The sequence below is a fragment of the Cornus florida genome, unplaced genomic scaffold (genome assembly GCF_030987335.1).
Source record: "Cornus florida cultivar Cherokee Brave unplaced genomic scaffold, ASM3098733v1 CherokeeBrave_3.0.0_Hap2_Chr11, whole genome shotgun sequence".
Classification (NCBI taxonomy): Eukaryota; Viridiplantae; Streptophyta; class Magnoliopsida; order Cornales; family Cornaceae; genus Cornus; species Cornus florida.
Genome location: NW_026775581.1, coordinates 3,522,101 through 3,537,182, shown reverse-complemented (window position 1 = coordinate 3,537,182; position 15,082 = coordinate 3,522,101). Strand labels below are relative to the sequence as shown.

General features: G+C 34.4%; 1 protein-coding gene and 1 long non-coding RNA gene across 3 annotated transcripts; one reads left to right on the top strand and one right to left on the bottom strand.

Annotated features, from left to right (window-relative positions):
- Positions 1-820: 820 nt before the first annotated feature.
- Positions 821-4,947, bottom strand: LOC132283450 (uncharacterized). Its single transcript, XR_009472032.1, has 3 exons — positions 4,560-4,947; positions 3,716-3,865; positions 821-1,519 (listed from the first exon to the last, which is right to left on the bottom strand). It is a non-coding gene; the product is annotated as an uncharacterized LOC132283450 (long non-coding RNA).
- Positions 4,948-7,046: 2,099 nt separating this feature from the next.
- Positions 7,047-14,381, top strand: LOC132280737 (cysteine synthase-like). Of its 2 annotated transcripts, none has more exons than XM_059782457.1 (11): positions 7,047-7,130; positions 7,696-7,752; positions 7,879-7,988; positions 8,363-8,420; positions 8,903-9,166; positions 9,335-9,472; positions 9,658-9,709; positions 11,687-11,766; positions 11,989-12,048; positions 12,174-12,254; positions 13,893-14,381. In XM_059782457.1, the coding sequence occupies exons 2-11, from the start codon at positions 7,711-7,713 to the stop codon at positions 13,983-13,985; spliced, it is 978 nt and encodes a 325-aa protein (XP_059638440.1). In that variant the 5' UTR covers positions 7,047-7,130; positions 7,696-7,710; the 3' UTR covers positions 13,986-14,381. The 2 variants fall into 2 exon arrangements, with proteins under 2 accessions (XP_059638440.1, XP_059638441.1); XM_059782458.1 differs by lacking the exon at positions 7,047-7,130 and adding an exon at positions 7,192-7,426.
- Positions 14,382-15,082: the final 701 nt, after the last annotated feature.

The window sequence follows — 15,082 nt, the reverse complement described above, 5'->3', positions numbered from 1 at the left end:
GGGATCGTCTCAAGGGATTATACGTGTTGGAATCTAACTTCGACTCTAGTGGATCACAAGATTGCAAAGGAGAGATTGATTGTTTGAATTAAACTAAAATTCAAGTAATTAAAATGCAATTAAAATAAACTAAGTTGAGTTAGGGATTTAAGATATGAGAAGTGAGGTTTTGGGGTGTATTGGAATTGCCACCAAGTTCGTTCACCAAACCACACACTTTCAACTAATTTGGGGAAAACATTATTGTGAACAAAATGCGACTACCAATTGCAATATTAAGCATGGACCATCAAATTCATGTATGTATTGTCTACCTAACCAACAAATAAACTAAGTGTAGAATAACCCAATAATTCTAAGCATGACCCATCAAACTACTCACAATTGTAGCACACATCAATCTAGAAAATCATGGAATTTGTAATAATAAGTCATGGAATATCAAATCAAGTAAAGATGTCTACCTACCTACAAGTATGAATTAAATTGTAGAACAACCCATCAAGTATAAGTATAATCCATCAAATTAATTGACAAACCCATCTAATAAAAACCATATCTAGCCATCACTAGATCCTTAATTAATCACACATAGACATGCAACCAACATAGAGAAACTAGTGTAGATATCAATTCCCAATAATCACACATAAGACAATATGTAATCACAAAGAGAATCAATAGGAAGAATTAAATTATATGAATCATGTAATAAGAAGAATTAAATCATATGAATCATGTAAGACATAATTCCCAATTTAATCACACATTGACATGTAAATAAATTAGAGAATTAATGGGAAGAATTAAACCATAGGAATCATAGAAATATACCAAGATTCATTTTATTCACAAGGCTAAAACATTAATTACAAAATATTATTCCCCAAAAAGTATGAAAGAGATAGAGGTTTAGATTACAAACTTGGGGCTCATCCAAGCCCAAGGAGAAGTCAAGCCAATCATGGAGGAGGTGGGTGTGATCTTGGAACCCTTAAGGGCAATCCTCAAACATGGCTCCATCTTTTTCCTCTTCTTCTTTGTTGAATTCTAGAAAGAGAGTGTGTGTACATCTTGAGATGTGTTCTTGGTGCCACCACTCTTCTCTTTTCTTCTAACCCTAATCTCTAACTTTTTAAAGAGAGAAACTAATGAAAATATAGAAATTACAATGTAAAAATATGAATCTCCCTACAAAATGGTTCAATCTCTCATATATACAAGGCTTTGAGAGCCCAAAAATGTGAGAACTCAGCCCTAGGATCTTCTCTTTCAAGCACAGTCCAAGTTGGTTTGAAATGAACTTTAGATCTGCTTTTTTATAACTTCTGCGAACAGTTCGATCGATCAGAGTTTGATCGATCCAACTTTTCTTCGATTAATCCAACTTGGCAGTTTTCAGCATCATCCTCCTTTCTACTCTAGATCAACCTCATTTTGCTCCAGATTCTCACAAAAACTTAGTTTGACTCCAAAAGGTCTTAAGAAGCCATTTTTAGCCCGTTTTAACTTTATTGACCTGAAAAGGAAAATAACACAAAATTAGACTAAAACGGGAAAATAAGATAGAATAGGGTACTAGAACGTTCAAGCTTAAGAGGTTTAAATGCGCCATTTTCAGCACTCATCAGTATGGTTGGATATTTTTAGTAAGAAGTCACCTATATGAGTGTGAAATAGGGTCGCTTTATGAGAACTACAAAGGCTAAGTTTTCTAGAGCACTCATAAATGCCAGGAGTTGTTCAGGGCCAAAATGAACACAACAATAAGAATCAACTCTTTGAGGAAGGGTATTGTGTGTTTGTTATTGTCTTGGTTTACAAAAACGAATGAACAATTCAAGACATCACATTCACTGGTTAGTCAGTAAATCCGATAGCAATACACTAGGAAAGGTTTAAGGCCAAAAGTTACATATCATAATGCAGTAACTTTTCGATTATACTCTTTCTAGTATCTGCATTATCATTTGCATTTAAGTAGCCAATTTCCATTCATGTGGGGGACTGTTAGAAAGGTGCGTGAATGTAACTTGCCTACAACGTGTCTATGTTTATCACATCAGACTACAACATGTGAATGTCAACTGTTTGTTGGTTGCAACAAGAATATTTTGGTGTGAAAAGTTGTGTCGATTCGGGTAAGGTGATGTTTTAGGAGTAGTTATAATCAATAGATGCAACTACTCTAAAGCATTGCATCTCAAATGAACAAACACATCTAATAATGATGGGACACCACTTTGTCTATAACCAACCATTGCAACCCATTGGAAGTGATTGTGCCTGTTAACGAAGAGACACCACCTTATCTATAAATACCCACCATTGGTTGCCATTTAAGCTGCGCAATTTATTATTCTCTCCCTTTCTCAAGATGAGCCCACCCCAAGTGGATGTGGGTTCAAGCCACGATCAAGTGGTCTGAGCCACTTAGGGTTAAAACCAATTTCATTAAGCCATATTAAATTTGGTCCAAGCCATTTGGTTCGGATTACACCTAATTCATTATTTATATAGTATAGATGCATTTTTAAGTCAGAGAGAGTATTACACAGAGGAGGTTCGCCGTATCCACAAGTTTGTAGTGCTGCTACTGGTGGATGTAGATCGTTGTATCCTGGGAGATAGATGCCACAGAGTCCATTAGCACTATAGCAGGGCGAATCTGTCTTAAGGACATAGTATTCAACACTAACCTCGGTCCAGGTTCTTTATTTATTACTTATTAATTTATTACTTTATTTTGCATATTTAATTAAATATAGAGTTGTATATTTAATTAATGATTTCTTAGTATATTGTTAATTATCTCATGACATATTAGTGTAAGGTTTGTTATATCTTAAATGTTACATGAAATATATATTTTCCAACACATTATATTGTAATAGAATGATGCCAAAGACGGATCATAAATGATTAATTCTTTCATTGATATAGAGTAGTGTAAACTATCAGAGTTAGATTAATATATCTTAAAAAAATGTTATTGATTCAAATGATGGATAGGTATCCTGAGACAAAGACTAGAGTTTGTACTATATGCGGAGAGGCTTGTTATTTCTCTAAAAAAGTAGGTTGTATTGCCTTTGTATTTTAAAGTAAATTGAAATCTAAGTTACAATACACACCACAAATAATATATACAATACGATTTTCATAAACATTCAACGACCCTAATTCATGTACTATCAAAATAACTTAAGGATCATGTTAACTGCTTGTACCTTTCACTTTTAGTGTTTGAACAAATGTGCCAATGTTGTGACCTGGGTTTTTAAGATAGAATTTATTTTCTCAAGGGGATTTAGGAAATCTACCAGTTGTACTACATTCTGTTAGGCTTCAAACTTGAGGCATATGACTCGTGCTATATGTGTCACCAATGTGTCAACCTGGCACCACTGTTCTTGCCATATGTCTTATTTGTATATGTTGACACTAATAGTCGAAGTGAACACATAGTAAAAGAAGGGATACTTGGTGCCTTTTAACATCAGTTCATTGTGAATGATTGACTCCATTACTTTATCCCTGTTAGTACTACTAACATTTATTGCAGGCAACTTAATGATCTACAACAGTGTTGCTTGAAGTTTCTAAGGAGCGTGAGTATGGCTATGCATGGATCTTAAATGATCCCCAAGGTACTGAGTTGTGATAAATAATTGATCATGATGCTAGGTGTCCTTAAAGAGATCATAATGCTTACCTTGGGAAGCAATGCTCTTTTGTTAGGGATCTTCCTCATCACTTACAGGAGTAGTTTTCTTTTTGCTTCTATCTATAAGAAGAGAGTGACTGAAACCCTCCCAACATAAGCGTAAACATGACTTCCAGCTCTCATCTTTCTTCAGAGAAGCTAAAGTGAAAGAATGCCCAATTAGAACAAGTATAATATAAACGAAAATAAGTAAGGAAAGGAAAAGAAATGAAACTTATCTAAGAGATTTCACCCACTTAAAACTTGAAATGAATTTCTCAGTAGTTTAAAAATGTTTGCGCATGTGTCTGTAGTTTTCTGGATAGTGTACACTGTTACTGCCTCTATATTTATTAAATAGGCTTCAATAGCTTTATGGTTATATGATTCCTTCTTGAGCTCATCAACAAATACATCTTGAAAATAAAATCAGATATGCTTTAACAACAACAACAATGGAGATAAACTTATGATTGTTCTGATGGAAATAAACAACATGGATCAATCCTAGAATTTAAAGCCAGTTTGCACTCTTAAATTAAAAATGAACACTAACTCTATCGGGAACTAGAGTTGAACCTCATGATTTACTGGTTAGTTTATTGATTTTTCTTTTTATAAAAAGAATAACTAATAAAATGTCTGTCCATGCTTAAACATATATATACTTACACATGTATATATGTATGTATATTTTCATAAATAAATCACTTTGCCATACATCAATCATGATCATCTAAGTTACACGTACTAGCTTCAAACCCTTAGAAAGTTAGGGTTTTGTTCAAATAACATCAATTTCCAATTAAATAATGAATTCAAACAAAAAAGGAGCAATGTTTGTGAAATTTACCTGTGAGTTGACAAAAATGAAGATAAGAACGATTATCTATGGCCTGCTTTGGCGAATCAGACGTTGATTTGGCTGCCAAATCAAATAGCACAACCGAATATATGCTCAAATAGCACAACCGATGATCATTGGAGATAAAATGTAAATCAACCACTCGATTGAAGAGCGACGAGCGAGAAGTGACGAGAGAAGAGCCTAAGTCGAGCTAGAGAGAGAAAGGATCGGGGGTAGAGAGAGAAAGTGAAGAGCGATTGGAAATGAAAAATGAATAATAAAAATAAAAAATGAGCCTACAACAATAACATAAATAATGAAAATCAAATATAAAAAATGGGTCCATGTTGCTGCTGCAGCAATCAGGTGCTGCACTTATTAAAAATGTTGTTAGAAACATATCAATGGCAGCATTTTTTTTTATAATTGCTGTTAAAATTTTGCCACCAAATGAGTATTTTATTGTAGTGCCAGTATCACCCTTCAACTTTAGTTATTACATTCTTGATGATTTTATACTACTGAGTATTTATCTTTCCACAATTTGTGTGTGTGTGCGCGTGTGTATATATACACATATAAAATCATGTTCTCTCTCCAATATCTAATTTAAAATTAGACTTTTTATTTGAACTTCTGTTTTCCTGATTAAATAAGATTTTAAATAAGAGTTTAAGGTGTTAGGATCATGCCCTGAAGTTTTGATCTCATTTCCTGTGAGTACTCTGCATTGTGAAGCCCTTCATTTCACTGGAACAAGTGAAATCATTTGTATGTTTACATTTTATATGGATTTTAAGAAGGTGAAAACTTAAATTTACCATGGGATTGCATAGAACTCATAATTGATTAAGCAATCTGAATTTGTTTGGTCAATTGTTTTCTCGAAGCTTGTATGCCTCTTCTCCGTGTTTACATTTGACTAGGGCAATTTGCACCCAAAAATATAGTAGGAATTTTTTTTGCACTATAAGAATTTTTTTTAATTTTTGAAAGGCACAAAGGCCAAGCCAAAGTGGCAGTACAGAGACATAAGTCAAGCTAGATAAAGGCATACAAATCATGAAACAAAATAATAAAATAAAGAACATGTTCCAGATTTGTTAAGAAAAAGTCACCGCTCTAAAGCGGAAACCACCAAGGGAGAAAAGCAGCAACTAGAGTGATCAAAAGTTAGGCCAGCTCCAAAGCTGCATCCATAAGGCGCCTCCACACACCCAACCCCGCACAAGATCAAATCAAGTCAGGAAAAATAAAAATCGACCTAGATCAGAGATCTAATTGAAGGAAAAACAACAGATCCACCATGTCGAATTGGAAATAAACCAAACAAGAGCGTATGTAGTCACAAAAAAAAAAAAAAAAAAACTGATGTGAAAAATTACCCACAGGGCAAACTTATTGAGACACACCGAGATTATTAATATATGAAAGGCAAACAAGGTCACGTCCCCACTCGCATGGAATGAAGTAGGGAGCAAATCGGAAGGGGACAAGAGGTTGAGAGAGAGAGAAAGGGAAGAGAGAGGACAGAGTAAAAGTTAGAGGCGGCTCATCTACCATGCCTATCTACAATGCCTAACTAATAAACCCTCTGTCTAATTTAAATTAATTCAGGAGTTTCTTTGTGTGTGAACTAAAGTAGTAAATTAATTAAACATAATAAATCTTCGGTCGTCATTTACTAGCACAACGTTGAATGTGGACTAAACTAGCAATAAGGTTCACAACTTTGAATGTGACTTCGTCTTCGATCAATACACAACATTGTTCTGCTCACGGTATTTGACAAATATCAAAGTATGCGGTCGGCAGTTATATATATGCCAATGGCTTTTGTGCAATGAGGGATGTGTGGTGCCTGAGAGGATAAGGTGTTGGCATAGCTTAAATGGCAGGAATATATATATATATATTACCTCATATGGGAGTTGTTATCTAATTTGTCTTAAATATTATTTAAAAAAAGAGATAATTCAATATAAATGATAAATTTCATATCTTCCTGTATTATATCATTTATATCAATTTATTTATTAGTAATTTGGTTCAACATTATACGGGCAAACTTTAAATGAGACAATCTTTAAAAGCAAAATTTTCCATGAACACAATTGATAAATGTAATCAAGGAATGGTAAAAGAAAAAAGAAATCATTAACTCCGTTGACAATTATTTATTCAAGAAATTATAAAAATTTAAATTAGAAACTATATCATTTAATTTATGATTTAAAATTCGGAGTTTGAATTCCCTTAGATCATCTCAAAAAATTTCATCTCCAATAATTATTCAGGGTATATAAAACTGGAGAATTATATTTGTCCCGTAATAAATTATGAAGTAGTCTAAAAATCCCATACCAACTGCCAAAGGAAAATTATTATTATTACTATTGTAAATAAAAAGAAGTAGAATAGGATAGTTTTTGGGCCGCCAGATTAGGCCCAGAAATAACGATCATGATGATTTATGACGAGTTTCTCTATATAGTCTTAGCTTGGACTCATGGGTTCACTGTACTGTACGTAAAAAGAATTAGGTGGGACGAAGTCATTTCTCTGTCATTGTCAAAGGTGATTTTCTTCTTTTCGTCGATCCTCCATTAAAATACACTGTTTCAAATCTCTGTATAGCTCTTTATATATCACTGGTCAAACGTATTTACTCTACTAAAAACGAGCTCAATCCTCTAGGGTTTTCCGAACCGTTTCAATGGCATCGGAATTGATACCATACATATAAAAATTCATGTTTATCTATTTAGATCGTTATATGTGTATTGGATTTGATGATTGGGTTGATTTAATTGATCATTTCAAGTTTTGGAAGTTCTGTTTCTAAGATTGGTGTTGTTATAGAGATTTTACAGGTTTGGTGTTTATGTATATATACGTTTTAGCTATTTTTGGGAGCACCAAATCATTGCCTTGGAATTGAAATGAACTCGTTTTCTTCAATTTCAACTCCAAGACGCGGATAGGTGTTCTCAAATGCAAGCTTTTTGTATTTGCACATGTTATTTGTTCATTTTATGATTCCAAACTTTGATTGACAATTTTTTTTTTATTTTTTTTTTAAAATTCATATAAAAAAAAGAAAAAAGAAAGAGCCTTACTTATTTCAACTATTTGATTTTAGTGATTATCTGAAAAAATGGCGGAAGAGAAGTGTAGAATTGCCAAGGATGTTACTGAAGTAAGTTTGCATCTTTCGGTGTTGTTATTCTTACTTCGACTGGTATTTTATACGTGGTTTATTCTTTCCTTTTTAAGTTTCATAGTTGGATTAATTTCTATTTACATCTTGGTTTTTGTGATACAGTTAATTGGCAATACACCATTGGTGTATCTCAATAATGTTGTGGAAGGTTGTGTGGCCCGGATTGCAGCCAAACTAGAAATGATGGAGCCTTGTTCCAGTGTCAAAGACAGGTAATTGACTTGAGTCCTTGAAGAGTTGTATTAGGTTGATAATATGTAAGGGCCATTACCCAATGGAGGATGGATGCTTGTAGTACTAGATAAGATCTAACCTTTGATATCTGGTCTCATACTCAAGGCTCTCCCGTATTCCATTTAACCATTGCACAAACAAATGGCTCCTAGGCTTATATATAGTCTATAGTCTATACAGATATCCATATATATATGTACATATATGTGTGTTATGTATGTATATTTCACATCACTCTCTATTGTGCTTTCCATTTCTAGAGCTATAATTGCAGTTATCCCGTGCTTTTTTATTTGAAGTATTCGCTTCAATTTCAAAAATAAGATTCTGAATATTGCTGCTTCATGTGCAGGATTGGTTATAGTATGATTGCTGATGCCGAGGCAAATGGCCTTATCAAACCAGGGGAGGTTAGTAATCAGTTATGTTTGGAAATCTTTAGTAGAAGTGGGTTTAAAGTAGTCTTATTTGTGAACACATGGTAAGACTGATATACTGATGATCACATAGCCAACTAGATTTTCAGATTCGATCGAATATAAGCTTCAGTAAAATTCATTCATATTTGTTGCTAAGGTTCAACTGTTACGTGCTTTTTAACAGACATGCCCACAACCAAATATTAGTGATGCCTTGGTGAATCCTTCACATGTTAGGTTGATTCCTTTAGATGGGTCAGGGCTGGTTCGGAATTCTATCTTCAAGTATGAATTTGTTTTAACTATCGTTAATGTTAGTAGTATGAAAACTGGAATTATCCTCTATTTTCTGTTTTCCCAATGTTATGACTATGGCTCTAATTTCAAGCTTTGAAGCAACCATTTTTATGTGTTTGAACTTTTTAGCTGACAAAATATTGAATCTGATTCACTTTTGTTAATGTTTGCTGAAGAGTGTCCTCATTGAACCTACAAGTGGTAACACCGGTATAGGTTTAGCCTTCATGGCTGCAGCTAAACGTTACAGGCTTATCATTACCATGCCTGCTTCAATGAGTCTTGAGAGAAGAATTATTCTTCGTGCTTTTGGTGCTGAGTTGGTGCTTACAGATCCTGCCAAGGGAATGAAAGGTGCTGTTCAGAAGGCAGAAGAGATATTGGCCAAGACTCCCAATGCCTACATTCTTCAGCAGTTTGAAAATCCAGCCAATCCGAAGGTATTTACTTTCAATTAATATTTTGAGTTATTGCTGGTCGGGAGAATGTGGCAAAATAGGATTCATGTTGCCGATCCCAAGCAGTTGGAAAAGGCCTTGTTTGTTGGTTTGGTGGTGTTGCTTATTGCTGGTTGGAAATTGAAGTTAAATCTTGTTGTGTTAGTATAGATACATTATGAAACCACCGGACCAGAGATTTGGAAAGGCTCAAATGGGAAAATTGATGCGTTTGTTTCCGGGATTGGTACAGGAGGTACCATAACTGGTGTGGGCAGATTCCTTAAAGAGCAGAATCCTGACATAAAGGTTAGCAATACAAACAGTATTCTGAGTGATTCAACCCCACCTGCCACCCCCAACAACAAAACCCCGCGCCCCCCCCCCCCCCCCCCCCCCCCCCAACCCAGCCCCGAATTGTTTGCTCATTTTACTTTGACACTGAATATTCTCATTTTGTTTTCTTACTTGCGTTATTCTTCTTCTTTATGTAGCTGTATGGTATTGAACCAGTTGAAAGCCCTGTTCTATCTGGAGGAAAACCTGGTGAGATGTATTAAATGCCGCTGCAAATGCTTTAGTAACTGTGTTCTCTGGCTTTTGTTTTATATATGTATCTTTCTATCTCTCATTCATTCTCTCTTCTCTTTCTTCTTCTTCTTCTTCTTCTCCAATCTCACAAGATTGAAATTGGTTTTAGTGAATAACAGTCATTGTATTAACCAGAACTATTTTATTACTTACTTGATGTTATTATTATTATTATTATTACTTTTTTAGCTTGGTGTCATCTGATTTTACCGTCCTTGTAGTCATTTGCCTTAAAGAAAAACATTGAGGCTTTTGACTTTCGGACATATATTTTTAAGTGTCGGCTTGAACGTTTCTGGATTGTGGTTTTTGGGTTATTACACTGTTTTAGGTTTGTGCCCGCCTAGCAAATACAGGACACTTTACTGGGTTAAATGCTCTAGTACTCTTCCAGGACCAAATGAAAAAAGAAAAAAAAATAATAATAATAATAAAAAGTGTTAGAAGTTCATTTTGCTTCACTAAGGATAAGACCATATTTAGTTTCTACCTCCAGATTAACCTGCCTCTGTTAAGTTTGTTTATATTAAATTTTTGTTTTTTTGGTGCATACTTTTTTGTTGAAAGTTGGCTCTTGACATACTATAATAATAATAGAACATTAATGGGATATTGTTGGCTGCTGCTTTGTATGCTTGTTAACATGAAATGTGTTCACTTAGTTTAACATCACTCTAGTTACAGGAAAAGTCCATGTTTTACAATTATTTTCTGAAGAAGTGTATTCTGCATTGCTGTTACAACATCTAAAATCAACTTCTTGCGTTTTACATTATATTAGTTTTCTGATTCTTACATCTACTTTAAACTCTGACATAATTACATGTCAATGGGAAATTATGGACATGCCTTTGTAGCCATGTTCTTAATATAGCTTCTAGACAGTGCCATTGGAACATCACAGCATGCCTGTTATCATAATTGGTTCCCTTTAACTTAAGGGGTTATTGGTTCGATTTTGTTTGCGTTTTCTTGTAAACTGGAAAAGGTTCTGCTAACAGTATTATTGGTTGGTTACATTGGAAGTGGAAGGATTTATGGCAGCAAAATATCTTGAAAAGCAATATCAATAAAGAAACAATTATGCATGATCCAACGGCATTTTGTAGACTTACAATAAAATTTGGAAGATTTAGTAATTAGGTTGGAATAGGAAATGTCAAACTAATTGTTCTCAATTCATTTCGGTTACTCCTGGACAATCAGGAGCATACTGGAATTATCTTGATTAAACAGATGCTAGATCAATTGGAAGTCACTGGAGTGAGTGCCTTCTATCTGTTTTGGTCCTGCTAGACTGGCTGAGCTTCTCACAGAACTTGTTTGACTAAAACTTAGTTAGGTCCAATACTCGGTTTCACACAAGCTTCCAAACAATATGTTTGTTCAATTTAACTTTAATTCATGAGTTTCTTTGTCAAGTGTGGACTAAACTAGTAATTAAACATAAATCTTATGTACCATACCTATCATGTGACAAACAATAGCCTGAATAAGGTTCACAACTTTGAATGTGGCTTTGTCTTCAATCAATATACAACATTGATGAACCAATCAAGTGCCACAGACCCAAATGACCTATTATGGATTCCGCTCATCAGCTCATGGTATATGCCAATACTTGTTATACCCTCACAAATATCAAAATATGTGATCACATGCACATACACTCTTTTTTTTTGCTAAAACCTCCAGGCTTCACTTTCTAAACCAGCTAACTACTCTGTGCTCACGATGTCATACTTGATTCTGTTGAAGAAAAAATATTGAATACATTTAAGCTTAGAGAAACCAGGGGCACCATGTACGGTCTTCAAGTTTCAAGTTCCTATGTGTACTCTATTCGGGGATCTGTTCTATTCATGTTTATATAGAATTGCTATTTTCTTTTGCCATTTTAGAATGACACACATCTTTTGTATGATGCCTAAGGTCCACATAAGATCCAAGGAATTGGTGCTGGTTTTGTTCCTGGTGTTTTGGAAGTCAATATTGTTGATGAAGTTATTCAAGTAAGATTCAAGAGTATCTAATTGCACTTTAATTTTGCATCATACTACTTGCTGTGAATCATAAAATTGTTAGACATCTGGATGAACTAACCCATTCTTTTGTGCTTACTTGGGTTAGAAGAGGGGGAAAGGGATGGTGTATTTATTTCCAAACTCATGGCTTTATCAGTGAATTTTGATTTTTGAGTTTTTGTTACAATCTGGTGTTTTGTGATTTCCCAGATATCAAGTGATGAATCCATAGAAACTGCAAAACTTCTTGCACTGAAAGAAGGATTGCTAGTAAGTTTTAACTGTTATAAAGTCTCTTGATCTCAGAAAATTTGTTTCTTATTCATGTTTAGAGTCATGTCATATGCGCTTTCTATTTCTTTATGTCAGCATTGATTGTGGGACATCTGTTGCAGGTGGGAATATCATCTGGTGCAGCTGCTGCAGCTGCAATTAAGATCGCAAAGAGACCAGAGAATGCCGGAAAGCTTATTGTTGTAAGTTTGTTAATTTTATTTCAAATTGTGCAAGTATAATAATATCAATTAGAAAATAATAAAGTATAATTGCAGAATGGATCTGTTGAAAAAAAATGGATGGTATCTAAGCCCTTCGTTCTATTATATATCCTTGTGACATTTTTCTATTTATTTGCAAATTTTCTAGATTTACCATCTGATTGCCCAGCTGAGAAATGTTTTACGTTCAAGTATATCTGACTTAATTATGTTAATATGTTAAATCATCAGTAACAAGCAATCATCAGTAAATTCAAACCACTGATTTACCGTCTGATTGCCCAGGTTGGGTCCAGTTCATTCTGAGCATAGCCTATGCCCAATAATGTAACCATGAAACTTATATTAGGTGCTGTCACTTCTTCTATGGACCAAAACAATATTCATGTCTCTTTAGATTTCCCGAACAGAGAAAGCAAGTAGTGCACCAACCCAACATATAGGTTTGTCGTATAGTAAATATGATAGGCTAACCATTAATAACTAAAAGGTTGAGTGCAGGTTTATCATATGTTAGGTTTGCATTGAAGGATTATGCTGATCATTTATTAATTCAAAGTTGGAGTTTTTTTAAATGCTAAATATTTAATACTGTAATATTAAGTAGAATATCAGACTTTCAAAAGGATTTCTCTTATTCTGTTCCTTAGAAGTTGTAAGAATTAGATTTTCCCTAAATGTCAGTAAGTTACACATTATTAACCCAAAGTATCACACAATTTATATAAATTTATTTTGTAAAATTTGAAAGTTGTACAGAGCAAATTATAAGGATATATACTTTGTTTCTTGCCTTGACATGTACTATATGTGCGAGACTTGTCTTTAAACCTGATATGTAAAATGACAAGAAAGAAATTCAGGCTGGTCCATTTCCCTGCGGCCCTTACAAGCAAAATTTATTCATACGGAGGACTGATAATACAAACATATGTGGTGTATTTGGGCCTGACCAGCACATGAATGCCTTGGTGAAATAAAACAAAAAGTTCTAAAAGCTTTTGTTTGGGTGTGTCTGATTGTTGTAGTGTTTCTGGTGTTGATTTCCACCAGTTTATCCCGCCTTGAAAGTTCGCATGGAGTTTTTATGATCAGCCAGTTGGACTGATTTAGCAGCTCCAAAAGCCTAACAGATGTAGCTGGGTCACATGTAATTTGATTAGAGACCAAACAAATTTTGGGTGGGCGATGTAGCCACTGGTTCCAAGGGTTTCAATTAGTTTTAGATTTGACCCGGTAGCAAGATATACATTCTGCTGAAATCATCCAGGAGTGCATTGCTTTGAAATACTACTTTTTAATTAAGCCAATCAATAGTTGTATATTTTCTCTTTTTACTTGCTAGTTTCTTTACTGGAAAGAGTATATTTAGTATAAATGGATGGTAAAATGGGAGTTAACCTGGTCCTGGGGTATAATCCATTTGATTTTTAAAGAGGAATGAACTTGTGTTATGTTCCTTCCATTCAGACAATCTTCTATAAATGAACTATGCGAAACAAAATACATGGTGGTTGCAGCATTTTGATTTCTAACTTAAATGATATACTCATTTGCTTTGAGATTACAACCTTGCTTGTGCCACTAATATTATTTTTTCATCTTCAACTTATACAGGTGGTTTTCCCGAGCTTTGGGGAGCGGTATCTTTCCTCTGTGCTGTTTGAATCAGTGAGACGGGAGGCAGAAACCATGACATTTGAGGCCTGAGACAGTTCTCTTTCCAAAGTATGCTAGATTCTCTTCCAGTTTGAGTGCACGTTGGGAGATAACATCATTTTGCAATGGGATAGGAAGGGGTACATTGGGTTCCCTATTGATTGTCATCAATAAGATCAATATGGAACTTAAAATAATTTGAAGTATTTGTTGTCAAAGGCACGGTAAGGATTGTGTTATGTTGAACAATTTGTTTTATTTTAAATTTATTCCTAACTACGTGTAGTGGGTTGTCTTGGCGGGAGTTACTGAATTTTGAACCTTTTAACTCCTACTCCTACAATTTTAATGGTTTCTTGAAACTATTATATGGAGTAGTTATTTGACGGGCATTCAGTTATAGAAACGCGGTGTGTTGAAAAAATGCATTTCAATTTGTTGTGCGAACTCTTTGTATGATTTACTACATTCAGATCTGTAGGTAGCATTTTTCTTGGAGCCCGCAAAGTCACGGAAGACAAGATATACAATGGTACTGGAACTGGGCGCTTTTCCAGGGAATTAAATCCACTAATACTTTGATTTATTGATTAGAATTATATGACACGCTGGGTCCTAAATATTCACTTATTAATGTTTAATGTAGTGAGGGAGATAAATGGAAGCTCTGCCCATGACTTAGCTGGTAAGGGATGTTAGAAGTAAAACTATATGTTCTTTCTGTATTTGAGCTTTCAAAAGAAGTTTAAAACTGTAGTCTTTATTTCCATCCCTTATCCTATCAGGGAGTAAAATAAGGACTTCTTAAATGAACTAAAGCCTTGACAATATTATCCAATTTTTAAAAGATAATTATTGTCAAGGCCTAGTTCCTTGAGAGCTTCTGTCTTCTTCAGTCCAATTGAGGAAAAAATAAATTTATATTATTAAATAAATAAATGACAGGTCCGTTATTTAGGAAGGAAGAGGGATGTAGAGAAAATAGGAAGAAAGTAGCAAACTTCCTTCGTTTGGTTGAGGAGAGACTATGACGACCTTGGATTTTACAAATCCGGTGTGTCCTGTGATGACCGGAAACGAATCCAAAATACGGAAGCAAAACACAAACAAGTCTATAGAGATGTACATCATCTCTAAGACACGAGAGT

Bases quoted from the DNA above. Each gene is read 5' to 3' on its own strand.
- LOC132280737 (XM_059782457.1), top strand. From the start codon at position 7,711: ATGGCGGAAGAGAAGTGTAGAATTGCCAAGGATGTTACTGAA. The intron at 9,167-9,334 runs GTATTTACTTTC...GTGTTAGTATAG, and splicing joins AAAATCCAGCCAATCCGAAG to ATACATTATGAAACCACCGG. The intron at 12,049-12,173 runs GTAAGTTTTAAC...CATCTGTTGCAG, and splicing joins CACTGAAAGAAGGATTGCTA to GTGGGAATATCATCTGGTGC.